Below are 22,681 nucleotides of genomic sequence, written 5' to 3'. Positions count from 1 at the left end.
TATTATAATGCTTCTTTTATTTGCGTTAATGACATACAGTGATCACAAACAGTTCAAGCCTAACCATGTACTGCATAGTTACAGAGTGGTTCTGTGGGGGGAAACAAAGTGTAACACTGCTGGAACTCTCCAACACACTACTGATCAAAATGCAGCTGTGACTAACTGGATTACACAGTATTTCTCATCTAGAATTTCTCTCAACTACACAATTTTGTAAACATGTACAGTAGTATTTACTGTACAGCCTATGCAATAAGAGCTTGCAAGCAAACTCTGAATATAAAGCTAAGAATTATCCAAATTACCAAACAACAAGAGGCAAGTTTATCTACGATCCTGGGGGATAACACCTTATAGCTGTATGCAGTGCCACACTTGATACAGTTTAAAAAATATTTCGGGGGTTTTTTTTCGATAAGAAAATGATTTCAGGATTTAAACCCGGAAACACTTGGATTGGAAAAGAATAAGGTAATACCATTCATTATAAACTGACAACATAAAAATAATGGCAACATAGTAATAAGATATATCAAGTAGAACAATTACAAATAGGATAATTAAAAAAAAAAGGTTTTATTATCACTTAAGCTAGAAAATAATAACTTATATAGCATTTTCTTTAAATAAGTCAATATATGAGGTCATCAAATCACATCTCTGAGAGGTACAAAGTATAGTTTCCCTTGTTTCGAAGCTAAGAAAGAAAATAAAATTCTCCACATCTATAAATGGAATGTTCAGGTTATCGTTGTAAAACGTCTTTTATGGCCAACCTTGAAAAAGCTTTGGACAGTTCTCTCAGAGATTTGCACCGTGCTTCTTTAAAGTATGGTGTGAGTCCCCTGATCGTACTGTGCGATCCCGAAATCTTTGTAGAAAAATCATCATAATTGACTGACAGACTGGTGAAGCCTCTTCGAGCTAAGCAGAAGTTATGCAAATATGAAAATATCGTCTTTTCTGTGTGAAACTCCTCAAAGCTGTTCACTTTCCATCGTCCTGCCCCGTTCATATTTACTTCATATCTAGTGAAAGATGGATTTCACTGCTTGTTCCCATTTATGGTTTAAACTGTAAAGAGTCGCGGTGTGTCTCTGGGTGGTTGATGTGTGTTGTTGTGAGTCATTAGAAGGTAAAGACATCACTAGTCTCAGTATAACCCTGGAGCCTCAGCTGGTGAAAAGGTCTTATCTCATAACCATTTGTCTTCTACATCGGTGGGACAACGAGACCAGTCATTGCTAAAGAAAAAGAGAACAAAGAAAGAAGCTCTTAATAAAAAAGAATAAATGTCTACACATTAAACATTGAATAATAAAGATATATATATATATATATATATATATATATGTATAGGCTTATATAGAGAGACTACTGGTTTTTTGAGTAATTATATTAAACATACTCACTCTTATCTATCTATCTATAGGCTACTGTATTTATGTTTCATATTTATTATTTATTCATGTTTAATATCTTCAGAATTTCAGTGTAACTGTGGTCACCTCTGAAGCCATTGCCTCCTGAAGAGGGACAGACAGGTGAAGGTGAGCCTTGTGGTCTCAAGACAGGAGCGAAAGCACTCTTCTGTTTGGGCGCGGAAGGAAAAGATGAGAAGGGCAGAAGAGAGGAAGACGAACTAGATCCTGGTATAGTAGGACTAGATGGCATAACTGAAAAAGACAGAAACAGGGTGGATGATACTGTTCTAAATTATTTTTGCTTTTGATCCTTGTGAGCAGACACAACAGAATATCAGCTAGCAAATATAGAAAGAAAAAGGGACGCCTCCCCTATAACGCTGCCACTTACAATAAGAAAAAACTAAAGGTCCAGTTCTATATCAACTAAACAGCAGTAGTAGGAATGTAACTTTGGGTAATCTTGACAAGCAGTTTAATCAGTTAATCAATCTCTCTATTTTGTTTATTATTCTTATTGGACTGTCATCACATTATAGGAAATAGAGACCAATTCAATCTTTGTGAATACTGTCCAAAGCTTTTATACAACATAGGAAGCCACTGGCTTACAAACATACTACCTCAAGAACTAAAAACCTGTATAGGTTTTGCTAGGTACAATCAGGTCCATAAGTATTTGGACAGTGACACAATCTTTGCCATTTTGCCTCTGTACTCAACCACAATAGATCTGAAATTAAGCAATAAAGATATTATTGAAGTGCAGACTTTCAGCTTTAATTCAACAAAAATATTAACCATTAAACCATTATTATCCGTTAACCAGTTAGGAATTACAGCCATTTTCCCCTCCATTTTCACAGGCTCAAAAGTAACTGGACAAATAATAATTGGATTATTTTTAATAATTGGATGCAAATCCTTTGCAGTCAGTGATTGCCTGAAATCTGGAAGCCATGGACACGATTAAATGCTGAGTTTCCTCCCTTGAGTTGCTTTGCCAGGTCTTTATTGCAGCTACCTTCAGTTGCTGCTTGTTTGTGGGTCTTTCTGCTTTAGTTTTGTCTTCAGTAAGTGAAAAACATGCTCAGTTTGGTTGAGGTCACCAGATATTGAAAAACATTTAACTTCTTTGCCTTAAGAAGCCCTTGGGTGGTATGTTTTGGGTCATTATCCATCTGTACGGTTAAGTGCTGTCCTATCAGTTTTGCAGCATTTGGCTGAATATGAGCAGAAAGTATAGCTCTATATGCTTCAGAATTCATCCTGCTACTTCTATCAACAGTCATCATCAGTAAACAACATGCCTCAGTTAAACTGGCAGCCATACATGCTCATGCCTCCACCATGTTTGACAGATGATGTGGTATGCTTTGGATCATGAGCCCTTCCTTTCCTTCTCTCTCGTCCCATCATTCTGGTGCAAGTTAATCGTGTTCCAGGACTGGACCGGCTTTTTTTCTCCTTTTTTTGAAATCTGGATGTTACCAGCAGTTTGCATCTTGAGGTATACCATCTGTATTTACATTCCTGAAGGCATCTCTTGATTGTAGACTTGTGCTAGATGTTGTGAAGGAGTTTTTCTTCAACAAGGAAAGAATTCTGCATCCATCCACTTTAGTTGTCTTTGGTGCTCTTCCAGGCCTTTTGGTGTTGCTGAGCTCACCAGGGTATCATATTCCTTCTTTTTTAGAATGTACCAAATTGTTGATTTGGCCACTCCTAAAGTTTCTGCTGTCTTTCTGATAGGTCTGTTTTGTTTGATGGCCTCCTTCACTTGCATCGACACGTCTTTGGACCGCATATTGAGAGTTACTATGAACATCTGCCAAACACAAATTCAACACTTGGAATCTACTCCAGACCTTTTATCTCCTTAGTTTGTCATGAAATAATGAGGAAACATGCCACACCTGGCCATGAAACTGAACTTTTGAGCCTGTGAAAATGGCTGTAAAAAAAAAAAATGGCTGTGGTGTACAGAGGTAAAATTACAATAATTGTGTCACTGTCCAAATACTTATGGACCTCACTGTTTGTTATAAGAGTGTGTCTAGGGTTTGAGGAGAAGGGTAATACTGCATACATGTTCTCCTACTGAAGCTCATAATTGCTTTCTAAGTCATAGGACTGAGCGTGTCATTAATGATTTTACATCAAACTTTTCTGTTTGATGCCACAGGCAAGTTATAATCTTTTGGAAAAGTGTCGCTTTCTAACATAAAATAAACACTCATTACCATAAGCAGAGCTGTTTGGGGAGGCGCTGCTGAAGCCAGGGGACCCGGGCACACCCAGACTGCCCATGGGTACAGCTCCATATCCTCCACTCATGCCTCCACCAGAGCCATAGGTGGACTGCTGAGGGGTGGAGGCGGATGGGTAGCTCCGTGGAGACAAACTTGTAGAATTACGCATGTAACCTTTGCAAGAAGGCAGAAAGATGCAAACTGTTAAGAGACTGTGACTATTTCTAATGACTCAATCAGTGTGCCTTTAAATAAATCATATTGTCAGTACACCTGACAGTTTTATATTTGTACAATGAATTTAATACGCTTTCATGCACCCACTTTACAATAGTGACTGTACCTCTCCATCCTGTTGCTTAAATCTTTATTATTTTGTTTTTTAGATGTTGGTCCAACATGCAAACTCCACACACACAGGGCAACGGCGGGGGTTCGGGGTTCGATTCCCCGCCGCTGCCCTGTGTGTGTGGAGTTTGCATGTTCTCCCCATGCTGCGGGGGTTTCCTCCGGGTTCTCTGGTTTCCTCCCCCAGTCCAAAGACATGCATGGTCGGCTGACTGGCATGTCCAACGTGTCCGTAGTGTATGAACGTGTATGTGATTGTGCCCTGTGATGGATTGACACCCCTTCTAGGTTGTACCCCACCTTGTGCCCGATGCTCCCTGGTATAGGCTCCAGGTTCCCCACGACCCTGAAGGATAAGCAGTATAGAAGATGGATGGATGGATGGATATTTTTATGGCATTTGGCAGACGCCCTTATCCAGAGCGACTTACATTTATCTAATTTATACAACTGAGCAGTTGCGGGTGCTCAGGCCTTGCTCAAGGGCCCAACAGCGGCAGTTTGGCAGTGCTCGGATTTGAACTCACGACCTTCTGATCAGTAGTCCAACATCTTGTGCACATACAATATCACAAACTAGTCCATATTCTTCAGGACACTCTTTCTTTGGCCCCTCTTACCTTGGCCACTGCTTTGTCCAGGGTCTCCAATGCTCACACCGAGCTGAGATGGGTAGGAGCTTAGTCCCATGACACTGCCATGCACTGGGGAGCTGGGCAGAGCCTGTAGTTGACTGTGAGGACGTGGTACACTATACAAAGCTTCAGCGATGTCTGCTGCCCTTTTCAATAACATGTCCTACAGCCAAATATGAGGAAAAAATAAGTTATACATATTGTACAGTACTACTATATATAGAGTCCTCATGGTTTTTATAGGAATCACAACATGGTATCATTTAGTGCTCTCACTATATTATTAAAAATACTTTCAATGCACTTAGTGCAGTACTGTTTTGTAGAAGTGTAAGGATTTATAATCTCATAAAGTCATGTTGTCTCAGGCACTTTTTCCTTATCATTGTAACTGGCTTGCTCATTGAGCAATACTGCCTGTCCTGGCGAAATTCCCCCATTGGCCCTTCTCTATCAATAATCCCCATCTCTGTATTGGCTACATCGCTCTCTCCTCTCCACTAATAGCTGGTGTGTGGTGTGTGTTCTGTGACTGCCGTCGCATCCTCCAGGTGGATGCTACACACGAGTGATGGTTGAGGAGATCCCCCCTCCCCATACTGTGTAAAGTGAGTGTGTAGAAAAGCACTATGTAAATGTAACTGTAACTAACTAACTAACTAACTGCAGTTGGTTGAAATGAATTTGATGTGTTATGCATTGAAAATGTGCAGTGCTTTTGAGTTGCACCCCAAGACTTACCCACTGGACCTGCCTGATTCGTTCTGATACAGTTTCTACTTAGAGCTTCTACCCTTCTGACTTCTAGCCTGCTCCTGCTGATATTGTAACGATTCCCAAAAAAATAGTTTTAAAGTCTTAACATTTCTTCAGTTGATAATCTCACCTGGATACTGTAGATTTATATCGTACTGTTCAGTCGTTCATACTAAAAATCCTTTCACCATACTTAGTAATGTTTTGTAAAAAAGTAATGATTTCCATACAGTCATGATGTCTCGGGGAGTTTTTTTCTACATCTGGGTTTCTGTAACTCTTTTCTATTGTAAAAAAGCAAAATACAAATAAACCTGAGCTGAATTGAATTGACGACTATTTGAAGTTAAAATTAGACAGTATTTTTGAAGGTGAAAACTTGATTCCTATGTGAAATGTAACTGCTAAAGCTCCAAAGGGATATACAGGGAGTGTTTAGGTAATGATGGTGATTCATCTTAGCTCGGTTAATCAAAGCACATATTTAGAGAGTCAATGTCTTACACCGATTTGAGTGCAGCCCTGTTTTGTGGTTACCTGATTACTGTGGGTATTTCCATAGACTGCTTCTACAAGATCTGCTGCTCTTTTAAGCAGCATCTCCTACGCAGAAAACCAGAAACGAGCCAGGTTAAATACTGTCAATACACATACAATTAAGTGATTTAGATGTTCAGTGTAGCAGGAAAATCCCTACTTTTGCCAGTTTGTCAGGGTCCCCAGGATGTCTAGGGATGACCTTCTGAAGTCTCTGGAAGCCATAGTCTATGGTTGGTTCATTCAGTGCTAAGGACAAATTCAGAGTGCACATTGACCCAAGATATATTGACATATTTCAAAAGTAACACATACGTCTATAATACATTAGAAAAAGTAAGTTCATTTTGTTTAACTTGTATGTAAAATGTATAGAAAAACACGAACACTAAGGAAACACCAATGAGACTTTCTGCATACCTGTGTATATGAATCTCCCTGGAGCTCCTTTGCAGAACTGTTTTGATTTGTAGGACAGTGTGACTTCTACTACCCCTGGAATGTGTCTTGGAGGTGTCTGAACCCGGATTGCATGAGGAGTGATTAACTGAAAGAAAAAAAAACATACATACAACATACAGTTAGCAGTTAAATTCAATAAAGAAGGACCATTGCTGTGCTTGCAAACAGCAGCTCTAGTAGTTATTACCACTACTCACACTGTAGATACATTTATTATGATCAACTTGAGTTGTAGTAACAGTGAAGTTCCACCACACACTCATAATAAAAATGAGATCAGCTGAATGATTATAGTGAAGTTATTAAAGTCTTCAAGCATTCCTAACCTCACTCCACACCAGCATGCTCCCAAACACAACCTGCAGACCATCAAAGAAGTTCTCGCCGATAATGATCACCATCGCTCCACCTGTGGTCCAGCCCTCACTGGGGCTGATGGCTTTGATACATGGGGTGGCTGTTTATGTAGAAAGATACGCAAAGATAGACATTATGTATCAGTGTTAGCATTGAAGCATTTGTACATTTTATATATATATATATATATATATATATATATATATATATATATATATATATATATATATGCAAAGGAAATGCTGTAAAGCAGATTGCCTTCAGAAATATTTGAATGAAATGTTTCCACATGTAAAAAAAAGATTAAGAGAAGTAAACAGTGATAAACTAAACAAAGACAATATTTGGTGTGACAACTCGTTTCTTTAAATAATAGTCTTTTAGTTTGATTAGTAGTCTCAGGTACACTTTGTGTAGTTTTATAAGGAAATTAGTTGGTAAGTTTTATTGAACATCTTTGAGAACTTTTTTTTTTTTTTGCATACAGAGCCCTTTCTTTCTTTACCAACATACTAACATTTTTTTGTAACATAATTTTTTTTGGAAAAGTAATGTTTGGAAATATAAAATGTTGTACAAAGTCATACAATAAACATTTATAACAAAATTTGTTTAAAAAACAAAAAAAGCTGGCTAAGACCTTTGCACAGTACTACAGTCTAACGCAGTATACAGTAATAAAAAGACAAAACACTCATTTCTTACTCGTCTCACCGTATTCCATGGTGTTCTCTAGTGACTCGCCTGGCTCCAGTCTTCGTGCTCGTCGACCGTGCTTGGAGTTGTTGTGTACAAACATGTTGTCAGATACTGCAAGAATGTGGCCATCCACACTAACAGTGCTTGAGAGGACCACCTAATTGGGGAAAACAGATTCAAATGTTTTGTAAAGCATTCAGAAGGTTTTATTAGTTGGCTGTATCTCTTGCTTTCCGTTTAAACGATCCCTCAGTGGCACTTGTGATTCATGGAAAATTGACTCTCCTTAACCTTCATAATATTTAATATGATTTTCACATCATCTACCTTCAATCTCTTTCTACTCATTCGTTCCTCTTTCAGCCATCATTCTCAGCATCCTGGAAAGCTGTCCCTCATTTTCCATTCGGCTTTCTCCTGTCCATCATCACCTCCTTATGTACTATGGTCTATGAGCAGGAAGTGTATAGGAGATCTCTGAGGTCCCCCTCATCCCTCAATGCCATCCAACATATGGTGTGAATCTCTTCTGGCTCCTTTGAGATACACTGACTGATGATGTGTTCTGACCCCTAATTTCACTTTTTAACTGCACAGTGGCCCTGTGATGGACTGGTGTTCTGTCCAGGGTGTTTCACTGCCACACAACCGGTGTAAAGTAAAAGTGAATAAGGGTTAAGACATTTGAGGGGGATCGAATCATAGGGGAAAGAACAGATCATAAGCAAGTCTTAGGTGGAGTATAGCAGGGAGATGCTGGCCAGATGTTTCATGTGGCTAGATGGCTAAAAGTCAGAGTGCACTGTATGTTCTCGAAATATATAATTGTAAATTAGAGACACAGTCCAGGCTTCTGTTCAGGGATGTACCGAGGTGTGGGACCCACATGGAAGTCATTTCTCAGCATGTGTCAGAGGGAAAGAGTTAAAACAAACATGATGGAAGGAAAGAAGAAGGGATAGCATGGGAGGGCAAGAGGAAGAGATGTCAGAATGGGGGGGGGGGGGGGTAGTGAAAGACATGTAGGAGGAAGTGAGGAGGGAGGGTCCCCAGTGAGTACTTCCTGGGTCATGGAACCTGACCTCCCACATCTGGAGCCAATCACTCAAATCTTGACAACTTCCTGAAACATCTCATCTGATTTCCTGCATCTCCCAGTAAACCCATACTACTTTTCACTTTCCTTCTCTCTCTCTCTCTCTCTCTCTCTCTCTCTCTCTCTCTCTCTTTCTCTCTCTCTCTCATCAGATTTAGTTTTTACACATTCTTAGTTCAAGAATTCAAAACATACATATGTCTATATGGATTCTGAAATATAAAAATATTACCATATAAGGAATCAAATATGGACTAAAAAATACTGCTGTTTACCCCATGACCGCAACAGCAAATTCTTCCTTTGTACATAACTGTTACATGATTACAATCAAAACGTTAATAATGTTTACCACGAAATGCACTTGGGAAAGCCAACTACTGTGCATTTCCATGAAATGTCTCCTATAACTGCAAAGCATATGCAAAGCTTAGATTGATTTTGTACCTGAAATCGTCTCATATCTCTTGGGTTCCCTGCTGTCTTCAGACAATTTTGGTTACACTTGAGAAAAAACTTCAAGAAAAATCTGTGGGGGAACAGAAGATAGACTTTAATACATGTTGGTCTGTTCAAGATTCCATAAAGCTTTTCATTTACAAATGAAAGACACAAATATGTTGTTGTTGTTGTTTTTTAAGAAAGAAAGAAAAAAAGAAATATCATAAGCAATGAAATAGTTGCAACTCTGAAAATCCTAACACTCATATACAACTGAACTTAATACAAAAAATACTCAAAACAGCAGTGCATGCCCAGGGGACAACAGTATCCCACAATGCAGTGCATGAAACTCCCATGGGGCAGGTCTGTGAGTAGGCATCTGACAGTGTGTGAGAGGGAGGCATGTATATCTACCGCATGTTATATTCATTTATAATTAATTTCTATAATGATTTGTTGCGACTATGTGTTCTTAGGTGTGAATTTGCACATGTGGTGTATTGAAGTAAACAGCAGTGTATATTGGGAGACGTGGGGAGAACTGAGGGAGACGAGGACGAGAGAGAAAGTGGGGGAGAAGAAAAGACTTCAAATCACAGGAGTGTATCGTCCAGCAATATGGCACTGCTGCCATGGCAACCCAGATCTGCCGCAATCCCAAAGTCCCCAATGTAAAGCAAGGAGGGACAGAAAAGTAAAAAAGCAACCGGGAACTAATATTCCAGCAGAAGGCAGACTGAGAGAAGAGGGAGGAAGAGAGTCTCATTTCAGAGGGAGACTTTCATTGTATGGCAAATCCTAATGTAAAATCTGTCTTTCTTTTTTTTCCCATCACAAACAACACATAAGACCAGAAACAAAAATGAAAGCTTAGTTTCAAGCCAGTGCCCAGTGATTTTTATTTTTGAGCTATTTAAGCAAAAGACGGTCAACATCGTTGTTGGCAGAGCATGATTTTTATTTATCATTTAGACCTAAGAGAGCTGGTCTTTCCAACCCCTTACACACACGCTCACACACACACACACACACACACACACACACACAGACACACACACACACAGACACTCACATGAACTACTACATAGGACCTAGGATGTTCGTGTCATTGACGGCAATGCAATTATTGCATTGAACTTAAGAAGCACTACTATTACATGAGGGAATCTGAACACATCATATCATATCATATCATATAATCATATGTTCGGATATTTACTGTAAGTGTTATAAGATATTGCGGTGCTTATATTTGGAGCCCATGATCACATTTATAACTTGAAAACCTTAAACATTAAGCCAAGGTCATGTACGATCTTTGCACTTTACCAAACTTTGGCTCTTTTTTTGTCAGAGTCGAGCAAAATTAGCTTTCTTGGTTTGTGGTCCGCGCTTCAGGAGGAAAAACATTCATCAACCGCTAACGTTTGGCAGCTTGCTAGTTTTTGGTTTGTGAGCGATGAGACATTATGTTGGCTAGTGATTGCAGAAGTGTAGCTAGCGTGTTAGCATTATATACCATCAATAACAAGTTTGTTGTTATGTTCATACTACTGTTATAAAACAGTGTCCTAAAGCAGTAATAATAAGCAGTTCGTCCATGTTGTGTTTTTCCGTAATATATGACCCCTGCCCCACTCTATTGTCGGACTCTTCCAAGACTGACAATAAATAAAGCGTGAAGCAAAATCGGCAGAGGTGGATGCAAAATTAACTGCTACTGGAAGCGAATCCTTTCTCGAATACTGTTTCTTTTGGACTTTTTCACCAGGTGGATTTTATTGCAATCCAGTGTCAAGACGACCTTATACAGATGTGCACAGTACTATATGCATAGGACTCCTAAATCTTCACTTTAACAACATGTACTGTATGTTAAAAACATTCAATTCTTAAATTCATTCATTCATTCATCACCAGGGACGCAGTGGATCCGGAGACAAGCTCAGTATCATTGGCCACAAGGTGGGAGAATGAACGTCGTATGGGATGGCAGTCCATCGCGGGTACACCATGCACACACTCGTTCACACACTCATTCACACCCAAGGGCACAGCCAATCCACCTACCTGCATGGTTTTGGACAGTGAGAGGAAACCAGAGAATCTGGAGGAAATCCATGAGAACACAGGGCAAACACCATACAGACAGTAATCTGAGTTCAGGATCTAACCAGTGACCCATGTGAGGTTGGGTCAAACCAGGATCTAACCAGTAACCCATGTGAACTGTGAGGTTCACATGGGTTATCTGGGCATTGATAACATGGGTTATCAATGCCACTCCCTGTTCTACCCACTTTACCACATTCAACCATAAAATTATTGTGCTTTTCAGCACCGCAGTTTTTCAGTCTTCTGTTTACTTTTCTGGTTTAAAAATTGTATCCGTCCTCAGTTAAAAGAAAACTACTCAACCACACCTCTTGTTTTTAAAAGGCAACTCGGAAAGCATTAATCAGTGCTGCAGAGGGAATGGGGCGAGTTGGGGGAAAGGGGAGGGCTTATCAATGTTTTAATTGCAGTTGTAGTTCACCTTGCCGACAGCAGAGGGTTCTAAAATGACGAAATGCTTCTTTAACTTTCTTCCTCACCTGGAATGTTAGTCCTAGACAACTTTATTTGTTGTGTGAAACACACCCATGCCACTGTTCTCATCCTCATCCACTTGATCAACTTTTCACCCCTAAAAGAGTCAGTGGCACCCAGCTGTGAACAGCTAAAATTAAAGCACGATGGCCACGCACACATTAGCATGCATTAGTCACTTCCCCCTCCTTGCCCACTTAGCATGCAAATCTCCCAGGCTCAGTGCCTCGCACCTTCTGCCATACAGCCATTTGCTGCATTATAATTAGAGCTATCTTGCATAATTAATTAGGCCTCCAAAACATCCCTGTATTGCAACACAACATCCCCCTCCCCCCTCCCCACCCACCCAACCACCCAACCAATCTCAGCTGTTCTGAAAGGGAAAGTTTAATATAAACAGTGTTTGTTGTGGTTTGTTGTGATATTTAGATTTAACAGACGGAGGGGTTGGGAGTAGTAAATGATAGGCATCGATGAATGTGTGCTAATTAGTAACTGAAAGCATTAATTTAAGTTTAAAACAAGAATTTGGTCAATTATGCGATCATTGCTGTATTAAATGATTATTTCATGTCTAATATTTATATTTCTTCATTCATAGCACTGAAATCAGGAGGACATTAATGATTCGTTTTAGACCTTCCTTTTATATAAACGCACAGTGTTGCAGAAGCGAAAGCACTGGCCCCATTCTGAGCTGCAGATGTCACTGGGTGTATTAATCTATAATGTCAGGCAACGGTCAATTCTCTTTGCATCTCTAGGAACACTTGTTAGGAAACAAAAGGTATGGTTGAGTCTTAAGCCAGGGGATCAGTTTCCACAGTGCCTCAGAGGGAGTCCCTGGCCAGGCCTCTGAATGGCCTTTGTGTGCATCTGCCTCACTTCTCAAGACCAAACACGACACTCTCAGCATGGAGCTGCCTTCTAAGAGTGACAACTTGCTTAATGTAGAAAAAAAACGGGCACAGTGCACTGGTAACAACACAGTCCATAATGCAGAAGTATCTATAGACTGGATTGAACAGTAGCTGTGGCATGTACTGTTCATACACAGGAGTCCATTTTACTCCTTATATTAAATTACAGCTGCCAACGTTTTTACATTCGGCTGAAAATGTAATATAGAGAAATAATTTATTAAAAAAGTAAGAATAAATTGTGATTATATTTTACAACTTTACCATTTAGGAGGTGTCAGACCTAGGAAACTGGGTCAACGAATGTAAACCAGCTAAGTAAAACCTGCTTATGTATTTATGAGTCATGTATTAACACTTTTATGATTATGTATGATTCAAAAGTTTGATTAAAACTGTGATAATGAAGGATAACAGATAAACCGATAAGTTTCTATTAACAGGAGTGTGAATCGTATGAGAAAATGACAAAATAAAAAAAATAATAAAAAACAAATACGTAACAAAAGAGAATGACAGAAAAGGAGAGTTGTGTTGGTGTTTTAGATTTAGGATCATCACTCATCAAAATCCCTTTCCTCCACCTAAACCCTCCACCCTCCTTAGAAAAACAAAACAGTGTCATGACATAGAGGGACTCGGGGTTGGGGGGGAGGAAAATTAGGATACCAGATGTGAGGCATTAAAACTATTGACATGCTGAAAGCTTCTCCAGCACCACTGAAACACTGGGAACTGTAAGTCACAGACACGTACTCATAAGTAAGTGTTCGTAAGTAAGCTTGACTGCATACTCTGACATTAATCAGAATTTGTCAACTCCAATAACATCAAATTCGTCTTAATCTTCACGTGTGGATATTTTGTAAAAGGCATATGTCGTTTACACACTTTACGTACATGACATACCGCTGCATGAACGGAACAGGCAGATGTTGCCGATGAACTGCATTGCACATCAACGCATATGCAGTAAAATCAGGCATCACTCTAAACCTTAACAACTTCCATTCCAGGTTACTGGGACCGAGTTCAATAACAATCTACGTAGCAATCATAAACATTTAGAGGTTTATCAGTTTGCATATGAATATTCTCTATATAGTTCTGTATATAATCACATTTTTATGGATGCGTAGAAAAGAGCGGGATAACTTTCTTTATTGCTTCAAACGGGGGAAGTTGTAGGTAAGTGCAGTGCGTGAGGGGGGTGTTTGAAGAGTCAGTCATAAATACTCTGGGCTCCCAGAGTCCCATGGCAGACCAGGGCTAGACTGGTCATAGGGGTTAACACCCTGTGCAGGTGACCTCTGACCCCGCTAACAGGGTGCATAGAGCAGAGCGGCTAAAGCGATACCCCCGTCACCACATACCACACCGGGACCTTTCACACCCGGCTCCATGAGTAAACGAAATGGAAACAGCACCAGGTTTTTTTTTCCAGGGCTCTCACCTTTCCATGTCAGATTCCGTCTCCTTGTAAAATACCTAAATTAAGGCTTTTTTTTGTCAAACAAATGAATCCTGAAGTTGCCTGATTTATTCCATGTGAGAAAGGAAAAAAAAATTGTCTCATTATTAGGATCTGTCTGTATGAGTCTATCAACATTTATGTAGCACTTCAATGTGAGGGGTTTTCTACTGAAGCACAGATTTACATTGATTTATGGGACATTATGACTGCTTCATTTGCACACACACACACACACACACACACACACACACACACACACACAAATAAAACTTTCAAATGTCCAAACTGAGACCTTTGTAATCTCTCTAGGAGTGACACGGCAGACATGCACTGGACTGGCATCTATAATGGCTCAAGCATTAAAATAACAGATCTTCTACGGTCTTGGATTGATCTTGGAATAATAGCGGCTGTTTTATTCATTTTCCGAGGAAGACACATATCTTGCAGTGGTTGAGGCAGTGGAATTTAAAATGGACGTTGGCTATCGGTTCGTCATGCGGGGTTAGATATGGGGTTCACTGAAGATATTTAGGAAGGTGGATGTGAGGGGGATGAGCATTTAACAAAATACATATGTACCTCAACATTATTTATATATTTTACTAATGAACTAGATTATATTTTACAGTCATTGGGATAATGAGATTATTGGACAGCAAGCAATGGTTAATAAATAAATCATTTTGTATATTTTGTAAAGTTTCTGTAAATTTACTGTAAACATGAAAAATTATAGGTTTACTGTAAGTTTTATTTTAAAACAGCAATGACTTGCTATGCAATAACTAATGTAGTACCTAAACTTCACCGAACACCATTAGAACTACAGTTTGAGTTTTGTGTTGTGGTCAGATGAAGCAAAATCAAAATCTTCTCACCATGTACACAATCAGCGTGTTTGGTGACTAAAGGGGACCAGGAAAAGCACCTTGATACTTGGCAAGAGCACTTTGTGGCTTTAGGTCTGGGGCTCTAGTGAAGCTTGGTGGCATCATGGATCATTTTAGCAGGATATTAGGATATTTCAGCCCAAAACCTGGTTGCCTCTGCCAGGAGGTTCAGACATTGCAATAGATAGAGCTTTCAACACGATAAGGTGCCAAATGTAAAGTGTGAAGTCAAAATCAACATCTCTGGATTGAATACTACTGAAATCCTGTGGTATGAATTGAAGAGGGACACCCACACACGCAAACATAAGAATTTAAAGAAGCTTTAAACATGATAGGATTGGATCCAGATCTCTCCAGAAGTGTCTCCAACCTTGTTCGACATTACAAGAAGAGATTCATTGCTGTTCAGTCTCTGTATTTGAAAACATGCTTAAATACAGTGTCCCTATATGTTTGAGCTTAATGTGTGTGTTTATCCTTTTTCATGAAGGTGTCCAATAATTCTGGAGAGTGTACTGTATATGAGATTTTTTTTTTTTTACATGAAATAATATCCAAAAAGCACCCAAATGGTACCCCAGCTACAGTACACTCCATGATTTTCCTGTTCTGTCAAATCTACAAAATCGTCAAGCCCCTAAGAGTAGTAACACAAGCATACGCATCACAGTGAATGGGATACACCTTCATCTCTGTAGGGGAACAAAGCCTGGACTATCTTTGAGAATTAGTGAGCAGCAGGCAGTAGAAAACAGAGAAGAGATGTCTGCTTAATTAGCCAGTAATGATAGGATCTGACAAACAACATCTGTTTCCAGATAGAGTAGGGGAGAGATGGGAGTGAAAGAGAGAGAGAGAGAGAGAGAGAGAGAGAGAGACTTGAGGATGACAATAGTCACTAAACTGAAAGTGTCATCACAGCAAAAATCTTGATGAAAGGTGTGAGAGGAGAAGAGGGCAAGAGAGAGAGATGGAAAGATGGAAAATGACAATACAACCAGAAGAGAAAAAAAATGATCAGGTTTAAAAATAAACAGACAGATAAACAGAACAATAGACAGGATGGGTGGAAGGAAGGGTGGTCAAGGTGAACAGAAAGACGGTGGTGGTGGGGGAATGTGTGAAGATATGGGTAAGGAATCATTCAAAGGTCCAAAGGTACTGTAATTTACTGTGCGTAACTAATCCATAGCAAATGTGGAGGGATGCAGACAGGAGAGAAGAAGGAAAGGGGAGGTATGGAGCAGGGGAAGAAAGGAGGTGGAGGGAGGGAAGCGAGACACTGGCGGAGCTCACAGCAGGCCTGCTGAGAAGCTGTCAGCGGGCCCATCAACCCTGCCCTCCATCCTGACAGATTCATCACACACACACACACACACACATACACACTCTCACTCAAATACAAGCGCGCACATTCATTTTGCCTAATAGTTTGATCTCACTCCAGGGATTCTCAGATGTGCTAAATGGTGAGATGATATGACATGAGTTGAGCCACAGTGCACCATGACTTAAGAATACATAAACTGAGAGGAAGAAAAGAATAAATGATCTTATCAGCGCACGGCCTAAATCTGGATGAGATCTCCAGATTACTATCCAGCAGACATACAAACAAACAAAGCAGTGGGGCCGAGCAAGCACCAGGAAGCACCGTTAAATCATTAGTGAAATTTAAGACCTAACACCACTCTCCACACAAACACACACGCATACAAAAACACACAAACTTAACTAACGGCCTGCTCGAGTTACAAATCAGGATCTGGCACACAAAGATCTCCGAATTTCTAATGTAAACTACACACACACACACGCAGTTCTGTACTGAGCTTTCACTCTGATCTTCAAATATACTGAGTGTTGCCTTAATCATCAAATATAATAAGTGGTGATGACAAATAATAGCATATAATTACTTTTTTCACACATATATATATATATATATATATATATATATATATATATATATATATATATATATATATATATATATGTGTGTGTGTGTGTGTGTGTGTGTGTGTGTGTGTCATTCGTATACATTCATGTTCTAGGCTTTTTGTGCATTTTTCATGAACAAATCAGGTGAGTAAATTCAGCACGTGGCTTCCACACGTGAATCTGCTGTCTGCGTGTTGCCCTTCCCGTAACAACATGGTTCCTTAACTGCATTTGTGTATAAATTCACAATGACTTGAAGCATGAAAGTGTATGAGTTGTGTTTTAGGTCAATCATAAAGTCAAAAAGAATGACTGAAGACCAGAGTTGGGTGTAACGCGTTACTGTAATCGAATTTCTTTTTTCTGATAAGGCAGTAAAGTAACGCATTACATTTTAAATGTACGTCATTTGATTACAGTTACTGACGTCAGTAAAATTAGGTTACTTTCTAAATTGTACATTTATTGTCAAGAAAACAATATCAAGTAAAATGTATTTTAAAAGAAATCACGTTTTGCCACGAAGATTTTTTTTCTTTATCCCTGAATAATTCTCCACTCGGAGCGGTTTGTCACTACGTAATTGAACGTCAGTAGAAGAAGACAGCGGTGTTGTAATTTTATATATTTAGTGAACAGAGACGAGACCAATCAGACAGGATTTACAGGAAAATATGTGGAAAAACTCGTGTCATTGGCTGACAGTCTCTCAATTCTGCCAAACACTAGCTCACACAGTCAGTGTGAGGAAAAATGGATATGTGCCAATGTTTTGTTTTTTTTTAAACTAGTAAATGGTTTGAAACTGAAACAGTAAGATGCTCTGATGCTGAACAGGAAAACAAGATGTGTAAATGTCTGTATGAGTTCCAGTTTACATTAACATGATATGAGCAGCGCATCAGGAAAGATATTATACTCTGCAACCCAGACAATGAGAGCTTAGTTGTGCCTGCCCTTGACTAGCAACACCAAACTAGCCTAGTTAGAAAAGTTTTATATTTTATCGGTCTGGTAGTCCTACAAACAGTGACCTGCCTGATCCATCCTGATGCTCTACCTCTGGATGGAGCGCTCATCAACTGGAGGCTACAGCTTGGAGATTGCTGAGGACGGTACTGCTTGAAGTACCATGAAATAGCTTTGGACCTCAATTCCACATGGACATTCTCGCTGTGGTTGCTGGGACTACGGTTGCTGCTTTGGCCTTAGGACTGCAATTACCACATATGATTTTGCACTCAGGTCTCCTTTAGTGAACAGTGGACTAGTTCAACAAACAGACTTCATGTAAACACCATAATGAACTTTCTTTTACTTTCACACTATCCGTTGTTACCCAGGTGAGGACGGGTTCCCTTCTGAGTCTGCTTCCTCTCCCTCATCTTAGGGAGGTTTTCCTCGCCACCATCGCCACCAGCTTGCTCAATAGGGATAAATTCACACACTTAATATCTGTATCCTGTGTTTATATATTTCTGTAAAGCTGCTTTGAGACAGTGTCTATTGTTTAACGCATTACACAAATACAATTGAAGTGAATTGAACTGACACCCGAGGCAAGTTTTGTGATAAATCCAACTTTTTCTGATCATGTCATACGCTGACGTGTGCTAAAATTACTGAAAGAACGATGAGTTTCACTTTGTAGTGTATTTTTGTAGGTTTGATAGGTTTTGAAAGTAACGTGAAAGTAAAGTAATTAGTAATCTGTAGTGGATTACTTTTTTGGGAGGCAACTTACCCAACACTGCTGAAGACATTACAGACCTCTCAGAGCTACAGGGGAAAAGAAAGCAGATGTTCTCACAACTTTGTTTTAAATCCACTGGATGGCTCCTTGCTTTTTATATTCGCTAAGTATTTTCTCATTAGATCAGGATCACTGGAGTGGTCACTGTAACAAACGTGCCATGAAACTTGTCGCTTATTCTGTTCAGAACCACAAAAAATGGCAGTAACGAGAAAGCATAATTACTACAGATAAACACAAACATACAAACAGAAGGAAAAGGGATAAACCCTCAGCCATCCATATGTTTCCTTGTCTCTTGGTTTTTAAGAGTACTAGGCACATTTGATATCCAGAACTTAATGCTCTCTCGTTCTTGCTGTCAAATTCTCAAGGGAGCAGATGTCCTCTCCTGTGTGTGTGTGCACATCTGTGCATTCTCTCTCTCTCTCTCTCTCTCTCTCTCTCTCTCTCTCTCTCTCTCTGCATACTTGTGCGCGTGTATCAGTGAAAGTGTTTATATGAGGTATGTTAAAGATACACTGTATGTAACAATGCACATGCAGCATACGATATATGAAAATGTTTGAGTGTGAAGGAAAAGAGACACTTATTTGTATGATCAATTTCTTAGACCACTGAATACCACATACATGACCCTAGGAAGTATGAAGCTGATGCCTCTACTCGAGGTAGCTATTCTATTTAAGCCAGTGCAGAGGAAAGACTAAAAACAGAAAACTTTTTATGCGGTTTTGCATGTTAGTTGACATGACAACGGCGTTTCGAGGCCTGAAAACGCAAACTTTTGAAAACGGGTTGCAAAGTGCAAGTTTTTGAAAATGACGCCGTTGTCGTCTCCGTGGAAATATACAAAAACGCGAATTTGTGAAAATGATGATGTCATGCGCACGCGTATTACGCGTTCAGTCTATAGGCATGTGCGCGAGTACTTCAAAACTACAGGGCTGTGTTTGTTCTGCTCAGGATTTTGAGTTTATTGATGCTTCTGCAGCAAAGTGTAGATTTACGGCATCACTACTATGACCAGTTACTTACGGCAAATTATTAACCCACACCTACGCCAACGAAGGGTATTCAAAATCTTATCGTTATCTTTGTAATTGTCTGTATCCTTTTATTGCTAGTAAAATATAGAAAGCGGACTGACTGCCAGTGTCTCACTATTTGCATTATTTCAGCGTTTTTTTTCAGTATTTAAAAATGAACGAGCTTTGTTAACAGAATTCTGACCTGGAGCACAAGAAAAGCTAAAAGGTGGGTTTGAAGACAGAAAATCCATTTCCACAATGAAAAAACCTTTATGCGTATTTCATGTGCATTACATTACATTACATTAGGGACGTCTCAGCATTTATTAACCAAGAGAAATAAGCAAAATCTATGCATGACAAGCGTGAGTTTTCACAATTCCTCATGACTGAATCATTTTCCAAGTCTAACTATCGAGATTCTGAGTAACTGGAGACAGAACCATTTTTTTTTTAACTCCACGTAGATCATAAACCATTGAAATGTTTGAGAAATGTAAACATTATTGTGTTTTTTATCCACAAACACCACAGCTCCCCTGTTTACTTGCATGTTTATAGGGCAGTCTTGTCCATATCGATATGATGGACATGTTGACGTGAATGCTTATGTGCGCAGGCATGGCATGCATAATACAGCATTTTTTTTCACAACGTTGTCTTCTGTACGCAAAACTTTTTTAGGACATCGTTGTCGTTTAAATGTACACTAAAAGAAGACTGAAAACATCCCAGAGGTCTCAGAAACATGGGGGAAGGTGAAGGAGAGAGAGGTGAGAGTGTGATGTGACCTCTGACATCATTTGCTGTTTCCAATAACCATCTAATTGTTTAATGTGCTTTTTTTTAATGTGTTTCATTGTTTTCTCTCAGGAATTTCTTTAGGAAAGGAGTGCAAACTAACCCAAACAAGGACATCCCAACTATTTTCTCCAAGCACTCATCCAAATCTGTCCATTTCATTTTCAAAAGGGTTTGCAAAGCAGCTCCACAATAGAACAGTCTACAGACAGCTATCCAGAAACACTCAATATCAGCCCAGTCTGTTATAGGAGTAGCAGCTTTATATGTGTATACGTATATAGGAATAACCTTTATATGAGAAAATAAAGGTTAGTAGATTAGCAGCAGTCAAAGCAGGACTTCTTGTAGAACTTCTGGAATTTCATGATTACAAATGTACAAATGGGAGGCAAATTTACACACATCAGGAAGCACAATAGGAATATTCCTCTATCGTGAAAGGTTCTTTTACATAATGTTTACGGCATTTGGCAGACGCCCTTATCCAGAGCGATTTACATTTATCTCACTTATACAACTGAGCAGTTGAGGTTTAAGGGCCTTGCTCAAGGGCCCAGCAGTGGAAGCTTGGCAGTGTTGGGATTTGAGCTTATGACCTTCTGATCAGTACTTCAACGTCTTAACCACTGAGCTAACACTGCCCCTCACTGAGCTATCACTGCCCCTCTCTGAGATACCACTGCCCCTCACTGAGATACCACTGCCCCTCACTGAGCTACCACTGCCCCTCACTGAGCTACCACTGCCCCTCACTGAGATACCACTGCCCCTCACTGAGCTACCACTGCCCCTCACTGAGATACCACTGCCCCTCTCTGAGATACCACTGCCCCTCACTGAGATACCACTGCCCCTCTCTGAGCTACCACTTCCCCTCACTGAGCTACCACTGCCCCTCACTGAGCTACCACTGCCCCTCACTGAGCTACCACTGCCCTTCACTGAGCTACCACTGCCCTTCACTGAGATACCACTGCCCCTCACTGAGATACCACTGCCCCTCACTGAGATACCACTGCCCCTCACTGAGATACCACTTCCCCTCACTGAGCTACCACTGCCCCTCACTGAGCTACCACTGCCCTTCACTGAGATACCACTGCCCCTCACTGAGATACCACTGCCCCTCACTGAGATACCACTGCCCCTCACTGAGATACCACTGCCCCTCACTCAGCTACCACTGCCCCTCACTGAGCTACCACTGCCCTTCACTGAGATACCACTGCCCCTCTCTGAGATACCACTGCCCCTCACTCAGCTACCACTGCCCCCACTCAGCTACCACTGCCCCTCACTGAGATACCACTGCCCCTCACTGAGATACCACTGCCCCTCTCTGAGCTACCACTGCCCCTCACTCAGCTACCACTGCCCCTCACTCAGCTACCACTGCCCCTCACTGAGATACCACTGCCCCTCACTGAGATACCACTGCCCCTCTCTGAGCTACCACTGCCCCTCACTGAGCTACCACTGCCCCTCACTCAGCTACCACTGCCCTTCACTGAGCTACCACTGCCCCTCACTGAGATACCACTGCCCCTCTCTGAGATACCACTGCCCCTCACTGAGATACCACTGCCCCTTACTCAGCTACCACTGCCCTTCTCTGAGCTACCACTGCCCCTCTCTGAGATACCACTGCCCCTCACTGAGCTACCACTGCCCCTCTCTGAGATACCACTGCCCCTCACTGAGCTACCACTGCCCCTCTCTGAGATACCACTGCCCCTCTCTGAGATTCCACTGCCCCTCACTGAGCTACCACTGCTCCTCACTGAGATACCACTGCCCCTCTCTGAGATACCACTGCCCCTCACTGAGATACCACTGCCCCTCACTGAGATACCACTGCCCATTTTGCTGTTCATAAGTATACATACTTATAGATATATACTATAGTCAGTATGGGATTAGAAATGTACTATTTCTGAATTGTTTGAGGTTTCCTAACATGGTTAAATTAGGAAATTTAATGTTTACAAAGTTTCAGTGATAATCTTTGGTTTCGTCTCAAATACACAATTTCTAAACTCATCTCAGTAATGAATATTAAAGGATAACAACCTCTGGTGTTCTTTCTGTCACTGGCATTTCATTGTGTCACTGGTGTTACCGTGTTTTTCTTTTCAATCACAATAAATCAAAAGGGTCACATCTGACATACATTACTTCATATTAATCGACTGCTGCTTCATTCCAGAGTTAGGATTGTAAGAGTTGTATCATTACATATTTAGAAGTCTGCATAAAA

General features: G+C 40.3%; 1 protein-coding gene across 1 annotated transcript in view; it reads right to left on the bottom strand.

Annotated features, from left to right (window-relative positions):
* Positions 1-42: 42 nt before the first annotated feature.
* ebf2 (EBF transcription factor 2) overlaps positions 43-22,681 on the bottom strand; it is a 32,061-nt gene continuing 9,422 nt past the window's right edge. Inside the window, exons 7-16 of the mRNA XM_053610364.1 lie at positions 9,017-9,098; positions 7,489-7,630; positions 6,744-6,874; positions 6,376-6,502; positions 6,116-6,204; positions 5,956-6,021; positions 4,648-4,825; positions 3,671-3,853; positions 1,512-1,679; positions 43-1,247 (exon numbers count right to left, since the gene is read on the bottom strand). Coding sequence (XP_053466339.1) covers positions 1,216-1,247; positions 1,512-1,679; positions 3,671-3,853; positions 4,648-4,825; positions 5,956-6,021; positions 6,116-6,204; positions 6,376-6,502; positions 6,744-6,874; positions 7,489-7,630; positions 9,017-9,098 — 1,198 coding nt within the window. The 3' untranslated portion in view covers positions 43-1,215. The remainder of the gene's footprint in view (positions 1,248-1,511; positions 1,680-3,670; positions 3,854-4,647; positions 4,826-5,955; positions 6,022-6,115; positions 6,205-6,375; positions 6,503-6,743; positions 6,875-7,488; positions 7,631-9,016; positions 9,099-22,681) is intronic.

The sequence above is a fragment of the Ictalurus furcatus genome, chromosome 22 (genome assembly GCF_023375685.1).
Source record: "Ictalurus furcatus strain D&B chromosome 22, Billie_1.0, whole genome shotgun sequence".
NCBI lineage: Eukaryota > Metazoa > Chordata > Actinopteri > Siluriformes > Ictaluridae > Ictalurus > Ictalurus furcatus.
The sequence above is the reverse complement of the archived record's forward strand: the minus strand, read 5'-3'. Positions and strand labels throughout refer to the sequence as shown.